The 20,280-nt window shown below is 40.4% G+C and overlaps 1 protein-coding gene across 8 annotated transcripts in view; it reads right to left on the bottom strand.

The window, feature by feature from the left end:
• sorcs1 (sortilin-related VPS10 domain containing receptor 1) overlaps window positions 1-16,302 on the bottom strand; it is a 149,022-nt gene extending 132,720 nt beyond the window's left edge. For all 8 annotated transcript variants that reach the window (XR_011243843.1, XR_011243840.1, XR_011243841.1 and 5 more), the window contains exon 1: window positions 15,406-16,302. Coding sequence is in view for 4 of the 8 variants with exons in the window: in XM_069530398.1 (XP_069386499.1) it covers window positions 15,406-16,119 (714 nt within the window). In the remaining 4 variants the exon portion in view is untranslated. The remainder of the gene's footprint in view (window positions 1-15,405) is intronic.
• Between the last annotated feature and the right edge of the window lie 3,978 nt (window positions 16,303-20,280).

Here is a 20,280-nt window from a genome sequence, read left to right on the forward strand (position 1 = left end):
TTTCATTTCACTCCATTTCAGCCCTGCGAAGGATTTCTGGTATGATAGAGTCCCGCTTTATAAGGTCCTCACTGCCCCCTGGACTGACTCACTGCAGAATGGATGAATTAATTAGATCCCTGTACGGCTGATGTCCAACAGGAGGACCTGCAATACTAATGAGCTGACGCCCGGTGTAGTTACACACGTTCATCCAGTCTATCGTCCTGCCATCTGTGGTCCAAACACAACCACTGTTCTTTGTGACTGTCAGAGATGAAGGATTAAAGAAAATAAAAATGATTGTGATAACCAATCCAACTTAATACTTACATGTGACTGGGCTCAGACTTTTATTTACCTGATGTTTCAAGACAATTTATTGCAGAACTGTTATTAAATCGCATTATCCTTATTATTAACTTAAACTGACATGAAGAGTCCAGTCCAGTAAAACGACAGTACTATGATGTTCCATAGTTTACAGACACACTGTTTTCATGACCTTTTTAATTTAACACCATTCTACTTTACTGTTCTTTCCTTTGGATGTTAAGCTGCTGTCGATAAAATGTAACACTTGCTTAGATGTTTCACATTAAAAGTTTTCAAGCAGGCCTTCAAGTATCATCACTTCCTTTGCTGCAGGATTTTAATGTGAAACATATAATATATCACATATTGGCAATAGCTTGACATCGATCAACAGAAGGACAGAAGCCAGCGCAAGTGATTGACAAATGAAAGCAATAATCTGTTTGTGCCATCCGCAGCCCAAACACTGTTTGAATACATCCGACCATGAGTTAAGATTTTACAGCACACACTATCCAATGCGTTGCCTTCTCTCTGCATGTTTCAGAGCTGCTAATATCAGAGGGATGTTTCTAAGTATGATCCAGCACTGGTGCTGTGGCTGCACTGTCAACAGCCTTACTTTGCTGCTGTCTAATGGACTGTGATGGCTGGGTGCTGGCTTCAAGAGCTGTGACACGAGGTGCTGGGCCGATCAAAGCCTCATCCCAGGGATACATGGTAATTCACATGGTAATGACAGGGCTGAGGTAAATGTGTTCAGACATTAGCAGATGTGGCAGCTACTGTATCTCCAGATGTCTTCATCTGTCCCTGGTGTGCCTTTTCAAGGATGACTATATACAGATGGCGCCTGCCAAAAAGCGAGGAGTGAATTCTTTTGCTGTATCACTGGTTCATAAAACACACGGACACCTCTTTCAAAAAGAATGTGGGACAGTTTTATTTGCCCATATGTTTTGTACAATATATAATGTATGCATTCACACCTGTCGATGGTGTGTGTCTCATTTGTAAAATGGCTTCCACTCAGTAAATATCATAGCAGCAATTTGACTCCACACATTTGTACATGATAAACAACTGATCTGTTGTTCAATCGGTGCTTGTCACATATCGTCAACCATTAAAGTAAAAGAGAACTGTAACTTATCTTTAACACGATACAGAGATAATAGTTTGGTTTAATGTGTGAGGCATAATCTAGGACAAAAGAGAGAAAAAAGAGACATAAACAATTATGAATTTATTTTTTCTTTGATATTTACAATGCTCTACCACCATCTGAAACTTTCTCCAGCTGTGAGCAGCAGCTTGTAATGCATCATGGGAAGAGGGTATCGCGTAGCACCCTCAAAAACAAAAGTATGTTTGTGCCACATACAGACAGCAACAAAATAAAGTATAATAAAGAATTAACTCCCATTACATATTGGAAAGGCATCCACTGTTAATATTTAAAATACTGCTCAAAACTTACTTGTATGGTCCCCCCATTGTTTTAACATCCGTTATTCTCTTATCATATTCTGTTCCTGTGTTTTTCTTGTAAAGCACCCTGAGCAGCATTACATGCCACAAAGTGCTATATAAATAATATTTATTCTTATGACGCTTATCATTATCCTTATTGTTGTTGTTGTTATCTTCCATCGTGTCACTTTTCCAGTGCGAATACACTGAAATGAGAAACCCTGACACCACAGAAATCCTTACAATCTAATTCAATACTGCAGTGCTATATATTAACCACCACAATGAGATGTTTCAGCTGTGGGTGGCTCCTCCATTTCTAGTGAAAACAATGACAGATTATTTACTTGCTGTCTATCCCACAGCATTAGCTCATGGAGCCACAACAGTAAACCAAGTCCAACACCGAAGCTGTCAGGTGATTCTCTCCCAGCAGTCGAGAGCATTCTGACATTCAGCTGTGCTGCGCCTCTGCAGTCTCTGGAGAATATCTGTTACGGCTGTATGACTGATCAGCCTCTCTAAAAAGACTCTCTGTCTCCACATTATCTTTCCATTAACAAACATTACAATTGCAGGAACAGCTCTAAGTGTCTATTTTGGATTTGGCTGCGTACTCTGACTTTTGCATCACTAATTCAAATTCCCTGTGTTAATTTGCAGCGCTAATGTTGTGACATTATGCGCTTCCACTAAACAGAGGTGTTAACTCGGCTAATAGCCACACGCGGAAACAAGCGTTTTGAATGGCATGTGGTTGATGAAGTTACAGCCATGTTTCCAAGACGATCATTACGAGTAACCACAGAGTTATTAGCAGATAATTGTTTGTAACTACTCATTATGTTCATAGATGTGAAACTATAAATATTCAAAACAGGAGACGTTATTTACAGATATTTTTTGAAATGTGGTTTAGAAATTTTATTGTGTAGTGTTTGTTTAATCACAGGTAGTAATTCACCCAGTGGTACTGCAGTGCACACACACACACACACACACCACAACTTTAAGAACCTTTGCAGCTTAACAAAGACACACATAATGAACATCACCACCCAGCAAAATAAGAGAAAAATGAGAAAAGTATGGACTTAAGCACAACTCCTGTTGAGTGTTGTTTGTATCAAATCTCTTCAAGTAGCGTGAATTTCTTCAAGGTAGCGGTTAAACACATTGATCATGATGACTAACAATGTGATACTGTGCAGAAGCATTACAAGATCTTTGAATTGATTGCTGGGTCACCTGTGCATACAAAGCCAGGAGCAGTGTGGGCTGTTTCAAAAGCAGGGAAAGTGGAAAAAGTCGTTTTGACTTTTGAACAGTAAGTATTTGGTACGTACCACATCAATTTCAAGAGCATGAGTAGGCAACACAAGGTCTCTCTTTTAGTCTTGTTTTGTTACACAAGCAGACTTTATAAAAACAACCAGCATGGTCTGAGAGGGAGAGATTCATCCATCGCCTGTGCTTTGTATTGTCCGGGCTGCTTCTCAGCTATTTCCACCACTCTGTGTGTATCCATGTTATATCAGGCTTGGTCAATTAACTTGCCCAGCCATCTCATCTGCTGCTCTCAGTCAACGTGCTGGGATCTCGAAAAACACCTTTTTCATCTTCACTTTCAGACACATTCCTGCAGTTAACAGATTGCCACTGATTCAATTTGTGCCACAGAAATGTGCCACAGATGGGACTCTCAGCCTCCAGAAAGAAGGCCTCTGAGTATCTCGCAATAGCTGTGAGATTCTTCCTTGTCAATCTGAATCGCTGCAATGGGGAGAGGTTTCAAAGGAAGCGGATAATGTATAAACACAGTGTCCAGCGATTGAGCCCTTTGCCTCAGACTAAAATCCACAGTCAGAGGTTATCAGCTGTATCTCTATGAAGTCCGTCCTGCAAATCGGACTTTTTCAGATATTCCAAAGCAATTCAACTCTGCGATCTGGGTTGTGTGTAAATTACATTTGCTCCCCTAACTGTCACAAATGCACGGACAAAATCTGATCTGTGCTCCACCTCGCAGCCTCTGAGCCACACTTCACTTCACTCCAAATAGTGCGCGGAGCTCCTCTCTCCCGCACACCGATCAACTTGATTGCCATGGTTCACATCAAAGTGTCAGTCACATCGCAGGGAAGACGGGCCGCTGCACTCATGTCACCGGCGACAGCAAAAAAAGTACAGTGCACTGATGTTTGTGAAGAGATAATGCCACTCCACTATAAAGTACATGTACTGTATCTAAATGATAGACTGATAGCTGGTTCTGTTTGGAAGATAACAGGAATATATAACATGAATATATGTGTGAGCTGTAAGGGTATGTGTCCTTTGACAAATTAGTATATTCCATGGAACGCAATGCCTGATGGTCATAGGAATGCCCCCTCCATTGCACTTTTTAAACTTTGTTCTCCAAAAAAGCTCTTTACTAAATCTGCTTATAAAATCTACGGCCATACGGTCATACCATCATTGTGTTTATCATTTTATTACACAATTATATCTATTTTATTTGTATTATTGAAACTTTGTTTTAATTTTACCTGATTTAATCTTCTTAATCCACTTGAAATTTGTTGGATAACTTTCTCATCTTAAAATTTGTTTCTGTTTTGTTTTTACTGTCCCTGAACAGAATCTACCTTTGTGTATGAAATGTGCAAATATGTGTAAATACAACTGCCTCACCCAAACAATAGAGGCCACTCACACTCTTTAGTACTAAAAAATACTTTAGTCATTTAAAATGACAGGCTATCAGCACATGCTATCAGTTTGGATCGATCATTTTGTGAGTAACTTAGAAACCAAACATTTCTTTGTAGTGTGTGTCGTCTCTTAGAGTTCAATGTTAGGGGCATTTGACTTGATGCAGCACATACTATCTAACCGTTAATCAAAACTATATATTATATGTAATTAAATATATGTAAACAATTGTGTGAGTACATCATATTCATTTAATATATAACCACTTTCAGTGCATAACTGTTGGTTTCTCTTTGTTTCTGTTATGGATGAAGTCACACAGTCAGACTAGGTCGAACGTACCTATTGACAGCAAAAAATCCTTTACACCACAACATTCAACATTCAAAAGACAACATGTATGTAGCCTTCAAGGAATAAATAATAAGAAAAGACGATTAACATTACAAAGCAGAATAGTGGCATGTAGGAAAATTATGAAATTTAAGTTTTCAAATCACAGCAAATATACTTTAGTGTCCCATAGGGAAATTTGTCAGGTATACAGTAGCTCAATGACCATAAGAAAACAGCAGAGACTGTACACATAACACAATTAGGTGTCTCAAAATCCAGAGTGAATCCAACAAACATAAATCAAACTCCAAGCATGCACGGGGCCCGAGATCCTCTGCCCAGGGACGGTGTCCGCTGCCAACGTGCAAAGTGAGCGCAGGTCAGTGGGGGGGGGTTGAGGAGGGAGGACATGCAGCAGGGTGATACGGCATGGTACAAGGACATCGGACATGTAATGTACGCCTGCCATCCTTCAGCGACAGGTCGGTATTGTTTGCTTCCTCCAGTACAGTACAATAGGTGTACCATAACGTTTTTAGAATCTTGGCATTGAAGTACTGAACTACTGAAGTATCGGTTCTCACAACATCCAGTTCCTATTCACAAACTTCTCTCCCTCTGGCTACTGCCTTTCTACCATGTACTCCTCATGATGGTGGTATGACATTAAGGTGGAGGGGGAGAATATTTGAAAACCCGACACAGAGAATTCATTTTTCAACCATCATCAGCTTACATTGTTCATGTTGTTTCATTGCAGCTGTCATCTCATTACATGTCCATTAAAGGTTCAGGGATAAACAAGGTCCAAGTTTGTAAATGAGTGAACTTCAAGCACAACAGGGAAACTTCAAATCCAAGTGGCACGTAAAGCCCAAGGGAGCCATACCACAAGTTTTGCGTGTTCGTCAAATGTCAACAGCGTCTGAAACCAACCCTTCCTCTACACCTCTCAGACGTCGGATTCGGAAGGATGCATCTGACACTGTAACTTTTCCAACACCAACAATCTGAGAGGCATGTCCACTTCACAAAGCAATTGGCCAGGTTTGAAGATGAGAAGTGTATTTGTTAGTTTGAACATCTCTCTCAAGAGCTCTCTTTTCATTCTCCAACGCTTTCATCCTTTTCTGTGTGTGAATAATCACATGCAGCACTATGAATGACTTTAAGGAGAGACTGAAGGAAACATGTGTCTTCATCCCCATCTGTTCTATTGGGAAAAAGGTAAACAGGCTTTTTTCCCTGTTGGAACAGGCTTTAACACTTTCCCATGGTTGGACAATATTTCATTTGAACTAGTTCGAAGCATACTCAAACATTAACACAAAGCAATTCTGCCCTTGACCTTGTGCAGAGTCTGTGACTCCACATGTGAACTGTGTGATCACCAATGCTGAGTCTTCCCTTTAAACACGACTTGGTGTTTTTAGTCACATAATTTTAGGAGGAATCTTTATCCTATCAACTCTGAGTTTATCGGTTTCATGGTTCAGGGTAAGGACTTCCTGTCTTTCATGAAAAATAAAAAATGCTCAAATGTAAAAAGGCACAACTCAGTATAAGGTCCATGCTGAAGATAATAAAAAGGGAGATTTTGAGAATCAATTCAAAATATTTTGAGAAAAATAATGCATACTTATACTTATTGTACTACTTATACTTTTGGCACATCAGAGTCATATTATCATAAGTATCAGTAATGCAAAAATGCTGTAAGAAACATACTATTCTGAAGAAAGAACCACATTGGTAGAGGGTGACTGTTGGTTACACCTGCATAAGTATTCAAAGAGGTTTCATACATTCATGAATGGTTTGGTTAAAGATTTTGGATCCAGGAGTGAGAGTCAGGCGAGCACAGGTTCTCCTTGCTGCTTATTCCCTTTTTTTCTTTATTGCCATAAAATGACATTATTTTTGACTATTTTTGAGTTTATTCTCAAAATCTCAAAGTTTGTTTTTCAACATGACCCTAATACTCTGTTATAAAAAGGTGGTATTCCAATTTGACATTTCATATATTATGACATAAATAATAAGGTGAGTGTTAAAACTTGTGTTCAATACTTGAAAAATAAAATAGTTTAAGAAACTAATTCTACTTAGGCTGAAGAACTAATGCCATTCATTTATCAGAAATGAATATATGCAACCTCCTCCATAAATGGATCCACAACCTGCAGAAAATGTCACTATATGTCTTAAGATAAATTAGCCTCCAATAAGGATAAATCAATTTCTGTTGATTACAAGACAAATTGTTCCCACTTATTGCAAATTGAAGGGGCCAGAAACCGAGTGGCCTGCAAAAACAACAGCAGAAACAATGGCATTGCATGACTGAAAAGAAATTGAAGAAGGATAAAAAGAAAGGTGGTGGCAATAGAAATAAAACTCTCAGGAGCACCTAAGGGTACTTACTGAAATAAAGCGTGCGTTCGGGAGGCCTCACAGGCTTGGCTGAGAGAGCCCCAACATATTACCCACAAAGTGTATAATATTTGTTGAGCATGCCCACAGGAAGACCCTGACTACTCCAGAGACAGTTTTACAGCATACTACTTCAGAGTAAAGGAAATAATGACTTATTTGTGAGTGTTTCACGTGGGATTGTTCATGAAGAAGAAAGACAGGATGGGAACCCAGTTTGTTTATGGGCATATACAGCCTGATGGCAAACAAAATGCTGCTCGGTGGAGCGTGACAGCGTCCGCCTGCCTGATCACTCTCAGGCACATACCCGCAGGATTGCTTAGCCCACACAGTGGCTTCGGTTATATTTGCTGTTTCAATGTGTCTTTAAATTCTCTCCTCTCAGCAGGATGGGCTAAGTAACGGGTCTGAAAGCATACAGATTAGACTCTGCTGGCATTGAAACTGAATGTTCACAACCTGACTTGGAGGCTCACACTGTAATTGCAGCATAATGTGCGATGAAAGTGGCCAAGACCCAAGGTTCAAGCGAGCAAGTGGTCTTATGTTTATGAGCAGGAGTCCCGAGAGAGCTGTTTGAATGGGACAATGAAGATATCTGGTAGACAACAGCCACATGGTCCCACCTATGACTGAGTACATTGATTATTAAGATTTAAGAGGGTAAAGGCAGTATTTTAGACTTCTCCATTTTTATCAAAAATGTTTATCATTAAAACTAACTTTTCATTGGACAAGGGCTTTTCACCACAAGAGCAGATGGAGTTCAAAGTATGTGTAGGGAATAAAACACACTAGAGAACAGTATGATTTAGTCCATTAAAGTCATCTAAAAATAATATGGACCTTTTCTCACTTCAAACTGTATTTTGATACATATTTCTTACCTATAAAATAAAGGCACAGATTATTTGTTCAGCTTTTAATTCTTCAGTGTGAAGTGTAAAGTAGAAAAACATTTTTTTTATTTATGTCAATGAGGTGTCTTGTAAAATCATTCAAAGATGATATGCAAAAAATGTTTTCACTAGTGTTAAAGAAGCCATTCAGATATCTGTTTATGTCTGTTGCTCACACAGGGAGCATGTCTGCAGCGCTGCTACATGGGGTCATTGTTATAAACACTACATTTCCTTAAATAAAAGTAGGACCATGTACTTGATTAAATGCCAGGACTCGACAGTATGAAGCTGCGCGTCTTCTTGTCGACAGTAAAGACTTTGTTTAAAGAAATGCATGCATTCAGACAACAGAAACACTTTAACTTTGAATCAGGTAGAGGAAGTTTTGCAAATATGTATGTGTTTGACGTATTTAACAGATAGAGGCATTAAGACTGTGCTGAAAGATCATTTTCACTGTCTCCAGTACGTAGAGAAAATAAGCCACTCTCTAGAAGAGCTGCGTGGCTCAGGTCTCATGCAGGCAGTGTGGCTGCTCTGATCTGATCAAATGAGCGCTGAAAAGAAAAGACGTTCCATGAAGCTCACGCATCCAGTGTAGCCCAGACATATAAACTATTCCCCCAACTGTCCATCAAAAACAAGAGACAACATTTTTGATTAACCATTTTGTGTCCTGTAACCAGAGCAAAATTGATTGATTGATTGATTGATTTTATTTCTCTCTCTCTCTCTCTCTCTCTCTCTCTCTTGGGTATCATTCTCCTCATCTCCCTCTGCCTCTTCTCTTCCATCGCTGCCTTCAAGCTGATTTCCTGTCACTGCAGGTGTCTCACTGTGTAAAAGGATTTTGTCTCGAATCTATCTCTGACTCCCTACACTGTTAAATGTGATTAGTTTCAAAAGCTTAACAACAAGGGAGTGAAGGGACAGTCAGTGATAGATAGAAAGATAGATAGATAGATAGATAGATAGATAGATATTCACTAAACAAACACAAATCTCAACCACATTCTGGTGCTTGAGGAAAGCTCAGTGGACCACCATAATTCATTCCTCTTCATAAATCATTCACCAAACTCAGTATAGTTTCACAGGATGGGTGAAACACGCTGGTGGAAACCCAGTGAAAATTCATTAGATATCAATTTAATGACACAAATCTACTTAACTGAGATATTTCTATGTGGAGCAAATTTGTGGCCCGCAACCAAAACACAGACATTGTCATCACTAAAGTCATAAAGCTTAAATATCACTAACGTTTAGCACAACCTTCAAATCAGGAAATGACTTCACACTCCACAAAAACAAATAATACTGTGAGTCAAATTGTCTGCTAACCAAACCACTTTTCCCCGCTGCACAACTCTTGTCAATTTAGCATATGTCTGCCCTGAATTACATGTTTGATTTCTGCCATCTTGAATGAGCAGGTTGTAAATGCGTTAAATATATTGCTCACACCACATCTCCATGTGGCACTGACGGCCCCTCAAATGTCTCCAAATTACAAAATTATGGAGGCTTGATGGTGTGAGGAAATGTCAGTGCACAGTGGAGTGTGAAACAAATCTTTTTGTTGGTGGTAAATTGGGTGTTGCCATGGCTATGGCAGTGCATACACAAACATGAATAGATTCCCTCAACACCTACAGAGGTAGTGCCAGACTGTCAACTGGGACAGTGAGTGAGTTTCTCCCAATCCTTCAAAGAGTGTCATGTGATCAGTTCCTCATTAATTGGCGGAAAAATCATTTGATTTGAGGAAACTGCTGTTGTCTCTGCAGGGTTTCAATTTAAATATTCACCTGCTTCTGTTTGCTTTTGTTGGACATGTTCCAGCAGCAGGACAATACGTCTCGAGAAGCTCCAGAGTAAACTTCTCCGACTGACAGACAATATGTCAGGCCGACCAATCTGACTGACAGGCCAAAGTACTTAATGCCTGACATTTCATAATGTAAATAATGCTGTCCCTGTGCATGTTGTACATCCATCTGAGCAATATGCCACAGGTCCCGGGGTGAGGCTGCTCTTTGCCTGTAACCTTTTTCCTAGCATCTCAATGCTGCTCTGCCAGCACCACCAATTCTTTGTGTGTAATTCTGACACACTGATGTCAGACACAAGATTCAACATTTCCGTGCTTCTTATGAGGACTCAGATGTGCCTTTGTTTTCCAAACTACTTCAGTGATTGCAGATGAAAGGACTGAGTTCGGTGACTTTTTCTGCTGCTACAATGACGTCTCTGCCTGGGATGATGTTGAATGTGCTGTCAGGTGTTTCACAGTGGATTAAAAACCACATGTAAACACAATTTCAAATCATGGAGACTCTCAGTATCACAAGTTAATGTACACTTACGGAACAAAAATTATCTCACTACAACTCTACAGATTATGGCTTTAAAATATATTAATTCACATTACTGCTAGTAACAATACGCCCTATCCACGTCTTTTAACCTGCAATAAAATGTGCAGTTTAAAGATAACTATAGTTCATTTCAATTTGAGTATAAATCAAGTAACTGCTACGATCTAAAGTTGTTAAACAGCCTGTAATCAATATGCAGTCAGCTTGTAAAAGAAATGAGTTAAAAGTTTAGCCAGGTTAGTTGGAGATTAAATGTATTCAGTTAAGGAAGTTTTTTTTTTTTTTTTGGCATTTGATGAATTCATTTTAAAGCTTTATTACTGTATCGTGACAAGTGTCATTGCTTACACAAGAACCAAATAGTTGGTTTTAAAACTCCAATCATTTTTACTACATTTGATCTAAATTTGTAAGTTTGTCTAACTCGAGATTGTTGACCTGCTGTAATTATTTCAACAATGTTGCCATGATCTGAGTTCAGAGTAATTACTTTGGAGAATACAATATGATCAGAGTGAGAAAACTGATAAACGGAGAAACACCAGAGCATGCTTGTCTATTACCAGATACTGAACCCATCATTGCACTATATGAATGTATGATTTGTGAATGGGTGAAGGGCAAAAACCTTTGAGTGGTCATCAAGACTAGAAAAACGCTATATAAATACATTTACCATTACCAGATAGTGACTTTGAACAATGTGAACAACACACAGCCAGAAATGAGGAAAACCAATTCTCCATACAGCACACAATAGATGAACAGAATGGGTATTATGTAAACCTGTCTTGCATAAATGAAAATGATGTATACTCCCCCTAATACTTCTCCATTAGCTACAATGCTTATCCTCTCAGGGCTGACGGTGGGCTGGAGCCAATCACAAGTGACATTTGAGAGGCAGGGTACACCCTGGATGAGCTGCCAGTCTATCACAGGGCTGCAGCCATTCGTGGTCACATTGCCTCATGCTCTTACAGTCGCAAATGAACCTGACCAACACAGTTGGGGGACAACGTGCAAATTCCACACAGAGCAGTCCAGGCTGGCAGATTCAAACCCACAACCTTCTTGTTGTGAGGCAGCAGTGGTTATTTATACAAAAAGTGACATGTTTATGGTGGATTTCAAGTTAAAATGCAATTATATTGAAGTTTAATTGTATAGCACCAAATCAAAACAAACGTGGTGTGAACAGAGAAAAATGGGACACGGTGTGATAGCATGTTTAGTGCTGGAGGACTGGTAACATGTCTCAATCAAACCCATCACATGGCAGCTGGTGACACTGATGCTAACAGCAGTCCATCAAATGTGACTTAGAGGGGAGGTTAAGCTTTGGGTCATTGCTTTAAAGGTACAGTGTGTAAAATGTTGTGATATCTAGTGTTGATATCACATGTTGCAGCTGAACACCCCTCACCTCACCCTCTCCTTCCAAACATGAAAAAGAACCTGTGGTAGACTTCAATTATCATAAAAACTCAAAAGGTGTTTAGTTTGTCCAGTCTGGACTAATGTAAAAAACATGGCGGCCCCCGTAGAGAGGGTCCCCTCGATGTAAATATAAAGTATTTAAATATAAAGGGTCTTTTCTGAGCTAAAGAAAACTACAATTCATACAATTTAGATGAAACAAACTAGTGGAAACATCATGAGGATTATTGTACATTAAATTTCTGCCAATAGTTCCCTTTCACCTAAATCTTAAACACTGGACCTTTAAGTGGTACAAAACTCAAGACATGATCAAGCACAATAAACAGCATAAGGAATGAGAGCAACCTAACCTGAGTCTCCACATCAACATCCTGCATCTTTTTTTATTATAATCATATTTTTCCATCATTTACTAAATTAAGTACAGTCCGTTCAACTGCTGCACGTGTATTTGTCCTAATGATACATGTTTTTCAGTATTTGCCGTTGGCCTACAATGCTTATTTGACTCTTGTGGCCAATGCTGCATGGGTCCTAATTATAACCTCCAATCCAATCTGACATACAGGCTTCCAGTAATGTGGGATGCTTAACAGACGAGCCTTGTAAATGCCTTAAAGGTTAAATTTTGCGAGCAGCAGAGCTCTTATCTGTATCCTTTTCACTTTAACTCCGTGCCATGTTGTTTACTCATGTGTTTATTTATACAACAGCTTAGATTGTAAAGACCGAGGACGTCTGTTCCCACTTATAGCAACAACTCTACATTTTTAATGCCAGATCCTCTCTTCTCGCATGCCTCGAGTAAGTTGTTTGCGTCAACTGAAAGAATAGGGCCAAATTGTTTCACAGTAGCAAAAGCAGCATCTTTTAACATCGCAAAACCAAACGGGGCTGATACATAGTGATGATTGTCTGTTTTATTTTGAGGGCAGACAAAAAATGACAGGGAGGGAAAAAATAACAATGATAAATGGAAAAATCTTTGCAAGAATCTGACATTTTCAGGTGTATTTATTTTCTTGCCTCCACTGTCTGTAAGGTCACATTTTGTCACAAACTACAGTAGTTTGTCAAGCTCATAGAAACACCTGAAGCACAGGATGGAATTTCAGGCAGAAGCAAAGTGCAGGGCATGAGAGCCGCTGATACGTGTTTGACTGTAATTGGTTTTGTTACAGACAGGGCTAAGTGGTGTGGTTGTAACACTGAGCAGTGCAGTGGTGCAGCAGTCAGGACATGGACTTGCGGAAGCCTGGTTTAAGGACACATATTCATTTTTTATTTAGGCCTTGATTTAATTTGTTTTATTGCATTTGATGCTCAGTTCATGTTAATTATATTTTGACTCAGAGGGAGAAGAAGAACACGCAGCCGTATGGAGCCATCAGTCCTCACAGCAGATGAATACATTTGAATTGCGCTCGAGAGATTTGTTTTTTTTAAGTTAAGCTTTTCCCAATGTTAATTACAGTTTACAGCAATAATCTATAGGATTCCATTTTCGCCGGGGATACATAAAGTGTGTTTTGTAAAGATTCTGTTTCGCGCTCAAATTCAACACGAGACAAAGACCTTTTTTTCTACAAAGCAAACAAAGATGCAGCAGAATAAAAGCCAGCTGGTAAAACAAGCAGTAAAATGTTGCACCATGGACGACACTGTGCAGAATGACACATCCAGCATCACTGCCCGCTACACTGTAGTGGTAGATACACTGCACATTAATGCTCCAAGGAGACAGCGGCTGCAAAACTAAAAAGGTGATTTAGAAACAAATGGGTATTCTAACAAACACACACTGAACTCGCACACACTTCATCCCTTTCCTCTCTTGTTGTGTTATTATTTATACTGAGGTGGAAAACTATTTAATAAATTCCGGCAGCTGTTGCGCTACAAGACGTGCAATCGAAGGGGCCACAAGCAGAGCTGAACTCAGGTGAAGGACACGTTTGACGTCATCATCACCTGGACAATGCATCCAGCAGTAATGTTAAAACATGAATCCCACACAGTGCTGCGATGTGTGTCTACTGTGAGGCTGCAGAGTTTAAAACCCTTTGTCTGTACCATACCCGAACAGTACATTAGCACTTAAACTGAAATGTCTTCTGCCACTGTCATTTTTCAAGTAAAATAGCCTCGATTCCACAGCTCGAAAAATCGAATGTAAGGATGTGTGCTCTTTTACATTATTGTGAATTAACGATCTTTGGATTTGAGAAAGTTGGACGAACACAAAGTCCTGCTAAGATGAGACAGTATAAGATTTGTGTCACTATTTTGTGATATTTAGCTAATTCAATGAATTAAAAGGAAATAATGACCATTTAATAAAATTGAAAATAATAACAACAATGCATAATATTATTTTATACGTTTCTGCCTATAATATCCTTCCACTGTCTCTCTTTTAGAAATGTGAGTGTTTCTTTTTAAGTATTTCTTTACATTTAATGTTTTTTTTGTAATGGCCAGTTTCCTTTGCTACATGGGCAACCCAAGCAGCAGCTACTCCGAAGGCAAACGTTCTCTGTTAAAATCACATACAAAACTATTAATAGAACAATTGATTGCCTTCTTTCAAAGCTGAAGAACCTGTGAATACCTCCCCACCCCTGAGAACTGCTGCCACACGGACAAATCCCTGATCCTCTCATTCCTGCCTTCACATGAAAGGATCCGAGGCCAGCAGGTGAAAGGGCGGAGAAGAGAGGCCACTTTTCAGCTCTAAACTTTGCAGGTGCTTTAGGCCTGTGGCTCAGGAAACGTGGCCTCACAAAAGGAGGGAGGAGGGCTGAAATTGCTTAACCTCTCCCACAACCTACGGCGCTACTTGAAAATCCTGCCTGCTGGTCAGAAATGCTCCGTGCTCGACATGCTTTATCATGACATCAATTCAGCTGCCCAGTCTGAGGAAGCTCCAGTGATGAAGCCCTCTCCTCTCTCTCGCCCTTCAACGCTGGAGATCAGTCTCCTGCTCTTGACAAAGAAAAGCACTCACCCAACCAAAAGTGCATGGTTAGGCCTGATTGCAATATTAAGGCTTGAACAGTGTCTGTTTGAATTGCAGAATAAACCCACTTATTGTTAGTGTCCTTTACTGTAATTCATGATCAAACTGAAACCCCAGTATTCCACCTTCGTTGTTGAAGCCAAAGATGGAAGATATATAAGCTTGGACATTAATTAAACAAGAGGGAGATTGTGCCTTTCTTCTTGGTTGAATCTCTCTCTCTTCTCACACACACACACGCACACACACACACACCTTTAACAGCGCATCAGGCTCAGATCTGGCTCCTCTCCTGAGTAATGTGTTTCTACCTGACAGCCAGCATAAGCGCACACATCTCCCTCCTCTGTGGATTGGCGCATGTGCCCGAGGGTGTTTAAAGTGGACATAATGGATGACTTACACTGCTGTTCTGGCCGGACCAGTGCACCATAGCCTGATTGTGAGATGAATCCCCGGTCAAGGCGAACGTGGTACTGTTAAGTTTTAGCTCCTCTTGCCTCGGACCCCCGGCTCTCCGCTCCTCTCCGCTCCAGCGCACTTCAGAGCGCGTCACTCTGCGTGCACCCGCCGGACCGGTGCCCTCTCCCGCGTCCTGACTTTGGGCTGACCGGGGGAATCTGGCTTCATCATCAGCACTGTTCCTTCTGGTGCGCTTTTTGTGTGTGACGGCAGAGGTAACACCGGCACCATCGCTGGTCCTCTGCTGGCCACTCATTTTCACATACGAAACTTTAGTCTTCGCAAACTCTCCCTCACCAATGTCACCTTTTGCGCGCAGGCTGCGTGTATTCCGTCGCAGCCCTGGCCCCGCGTATTCCGCCTCATCCGGAGCGCAGTCAGCGGACCCCGCCGCGCAACGGAGCCGCCGACTTTCTCCACCTGCAGCCCCGGCTCTCCCTGCTGCCCCGTCTCCGCGTCCAAAAACTTCTTTCTTCAACCCCGCCAAGGATTCACTCATGTCGAAATTCAACAGTAATTCCTGTGCGCGCCACTTATTTCCAGGCTGGCACGACCTGCAAGTTATTTCAGCTTTGGCGGCATGGAGAAAACTGAGCATCATCAAAAGCAAAAGCGCACCGTGCCACTTTGGGCAAAATGTTGAGCCGGTCTCCATGGCTGGCGGCACAGAAAGATGCGGTGGAGGCAAGAAGTCCTTTTTTTTTTACCCGCTCCTGTCTCTGCCTCTCCGCTGTGAGATAATTGTTGCTGCGCTGTGGAAGAGGAACTGCTGCGTAAGTTGTGGCGTTGCCCAAATGCAGTGTTGTAAAAAAGTGCAGCTGAGCCTAAGTGGTCCAAGTTGAAGGATTTGATCAAATGAAGCCCCGCGCGCATAGGGGAGGAGCTGAGGATCCAGACTGAGAGATGGAGGATAATACTGCGACTGTCTTTCTCCATATTTGTTATTTTCCACCGTATGGTCGCTTGTAATCAAAGCAGTCAGTTATACAGTCGTTTTTATCCTGCTGCTCTTTTATTCCTCCTCACAGCCACATACTTTCTGGGAGGCTATTCTTTGTAGTTTTTCTCCTGTCGCAGATTTCATCAGCAGCCTCCCTCCAGGGAGAGGAAATCTCCCTATTTAGCAAACAATACTGAATTATTTCACCCTGATGAACCAGTTTGGATTCTGTCCTTTTGGGCCACTAACATGTTTCCAATTTCACTTATACAACAACGATAGAGAATTAATTTGTGTACATTGGTATTTGAGATTTGAACACTATATTTTCATGCATTTTGCAATTGATCTTTCCTCTTCAAAGTGATATGATGCCTTTTCCTTTTTTGAGCTGAGGGGCTAGCTGGAGACTCACCCGTAGACTACTGGGAAACCTGCAGACTGGACTGAATAATGAATATTTAAATGATTAATAATTGTATAATGTCTCAGTGAGAATCCACAGAGTCTCAGGTGGCTGAACGAGTATCTCTTCAATATTGGCCCTGCAACTCTCCGTGTCTATAAACCTGAGGTTATGGTTATTGCTGATGAGCACTGAGTAGCACAAAGGGATATACAAATGGTCACAGCCTACTACAACAGCTGGCTGCTTTCTAGTTCACAGCAGAGCATGTTGCCATGAGGGAATGAGATGGGCAGATTGTGCCTTGAGAGGTGATCCATATTACCACAAGGAAAAACATCCATAGGCAACAACAAATTAAGATTGAAGAGTAAAGGAATAGATTTAGTGTCAAATACAACCAAGAGCAATGTTTCATTTAGCTGTCATGTTTAGACTAATGTTTCCTTCCAGCACATGTTGCATCATATGTTCTGAACAAGTGTGTTGAGGAGAAACACTTTGGTTTCAAGACAGTCAAATGTTGATAATGACCCATCTGTGGTGATCACAGCCCAGTACTGCTCATTCTGCCTCATCCATTCTCCCTCTGTGGTTACCAGCCATAACACAGTGGCTGGTATTGTTTGCACCCTGTGTGTGTGTGTATATGTGTGTGTGTGTGTGTGTGTGTGTGTGTTTGTGTGCCATCATGGCAAAATGCGGTCCTGTCTATAGTGTGAACTATACCGCAGAGGTGGTGTTGAGAACTTTGGTGTTTATACGTCTGTCTGTGGACAGATTTTGACACTGTGATAACGTCATATCTGCCAAAGATGCAGTAATGAAACTTTACAGGTGATTTCAAAGATGGATGGTCTGACCGACGAGTACGGGGTATACGCATATAATAATGTAGTATTGACTTCCATGTATTTCATGTTTTAGAACTTAAGTTCTGAGTACTCAGTAAATAATGATGTAGTAGTCATGGTTTGGAACATCAGCTTTTAGATGGGCATCACAAGATGGAACTATTTCCTGAGGGTGAATCTGCCGGATTTAACTTTTTCCAACTCTTTATCTTCATAATCGTCAGCATGAGGTAATTCAATTGAATCCATGTCTTCAACTATAATATGTGTAACATAACATATTCCTTAATTCGATTGTTTTATTATTATCATCATCATCATTATTATTATTATTATTATTATTATTATTATTATTATTATTATACCTTTCAATGGAAGTTTTCATATATATATAGCATCCTTATCAGAATAAAATCAATGCTCAGCAAATCCACAGCTCACAATTAACTTTTCATCAAGTACTTGTTTATTTCCACATCAAGAATTACAGAGCAACATCATCCATTTTTGAGATGTGTTTTGGTCCATCTGATGACTGTAGGTTCAATATTCACTCTTTTAGCTCTTTTAGCTCTGTCTTTGGCTGCTATTATCCACTCCTCTGTGTACAAACATTACTGACTTCCCTGTCTCTTGTGTGGTACTGAGTCATTCACTAAGGGTTTAAAAGTTTACAAGAAACAGCTGAGAGCAGTGAGAGAGAACCCAAGCATTAAAGTTGTGGCCAAACCATCAGATGAAACTCTATAAATCTCTCTAAAGCTGAGACTAGCTGCATTTGGTAATGATAATTATCCCTTTGCTTTGTCTTTACATGTATTTAATCAAGTAAATTAAATAATTCAATATATAAATATAGATTATAGCCACTTTAAAAAGTGTTTCAGTTGCCCAAGTATTCCTTAACCATATTTAATTTGCTATATCTTCATCTTTCCCTTACTTTAGCTCATTTGGTTTGGCCTGGAACTGAGATCTACTAAGTGTGAATCTACTGTGCCCTACCTCAAACCGTGCTGTTACAGCTGCATGTAGATACTTCAAAAGTATTTGCAGATAAAATAGGTTTGTGATTTGGATGAAACGACCCTTTAAATTACATTATTAGAGTGAAGCATAAATACGCTCTCCTTTTTTGGGGGAGTGATCCTCCCCAGTCGTGTCCAACCAGAGGCATTAAAGATGATAAGTGTTGCCTCTCTGCATCGCACACAGCATTCAGCAGACATATTGTATTGGATTAATGGTGCTGCAATGAACAAGGCCCACATGGCTCGCAGACACTTATCAACCAGTTCTCTGGTGAGTGTGCATGTGTGTCATTGTCATCTTCTGTCCCCATCTAGTCTCACCATCCATTCACAGGGAATCAATGTCCTGCCAATAGCAGAAATTGATTTTTGGAGGATGTTGCAGAAGGCAATATGCAGGCCTGAGTTGTCAGATTTGCGCGTACCCCCATGGACTACAAATACACAACGAGGTGATAAAGCTTCAGAAATCAGAGGGAAGTGTTCTTGTGTGTGAGGCCAGAAACGTGAACCCAGAAAACACGGCCTTTGGCCTATAGTACATCTTAGCCCAGTAAAGAGCGCATGATTAAAAGCCTTCCCAGAGGCAGCTTGTGCTTCACAGTTGGTATTATTGCACATACTTGCATGCTTGAAACTCACATTAATGGACTTTTTAAAAAGGGCTATTACAGTCTCTAACTTGTCTGGTTATTCAGATAAACACTAATTGCAAAACAATACCCTCGTCTAAAGCCACAACCTCAAAAATATTTCAGTTGTTCGATTCAACCATGACAATGACTCTCAAAATCTCTTTTCACAACATTTACAACATAGTTTGCCCTCTCTTGCTCGCGTCCCAGGGTTACTTCGACACAGAAAAAGCTTTTGAGAGTCAACACCAACTAGAGTTTAGGAACAAAAAGTGATGGACTTTTTGTTCCGGCTGAAACATTCTTGTTCCTTACAAAAGAGCTGGAGACAGAAAAAAAAGCCCTTTAAATGTAAAAGCAAAGCTTGTGTTTTAAGGGTTTTAGGTGAACAAGTAGGAGTTGAAAAGAGGAAGGAAGTCAGAACAAGAAGCTAAAGCAAGGAAGAAAGAGAGGAGGGGGGGAAGTAAGTACATGGCTCCTTTTTCCCTGTGTTCGACTCAAATGAAAAGTTCCTCCAGATGAATACGTTCCCAGTAACATTAACTTTATTGGTATTCAATCACAGCAGGGAGCAGACATAGGGTCAGGAGCAATCAGTTTGCCTTGGGCTCATGAAACTGGGTTCAAAATCTGGGTTCAGCATTTCTTCTTTCTCTAACACTTTTTGGCATGTTTGTGTCTCAGGCGGCCATTAATTGCAAAACCGTCCACCCATAACAATATGAGTTTCTGAGACTCTAACTGCAGCCCAAATCAAAGCCAATCCTTCACAAGGCAAAAAAACAAAAACCAGCTGACAGAAATAGACCAGTGGTTAGTCAGGATTCCATTTCCAACTCATGAATTGAATTTCAAGCAGTGTACCAAATTGGCTAAGCCGGACCACATCCCTGCTCTGTATTGTCAGGGCGTTTGAAAAGCAGTAATTGGATAATCCATTTTAAGATGGC

Source organism: Paralichthys olivaceus, chromosome 8, assembly GCF_024713975.1.
Source record: "Paralichthys olivaceus isolate ysfri-2021 chromosome 8, ASM2471397v2, whole genome shotgun sequence".
Taxonomy (NCBI): Eukaryota; Metazoa; Chordata; class Actinopteri; order Pleuronectiformes; family Paralichthyidae; genus Paralichthys; species Paralichthys olivaceus.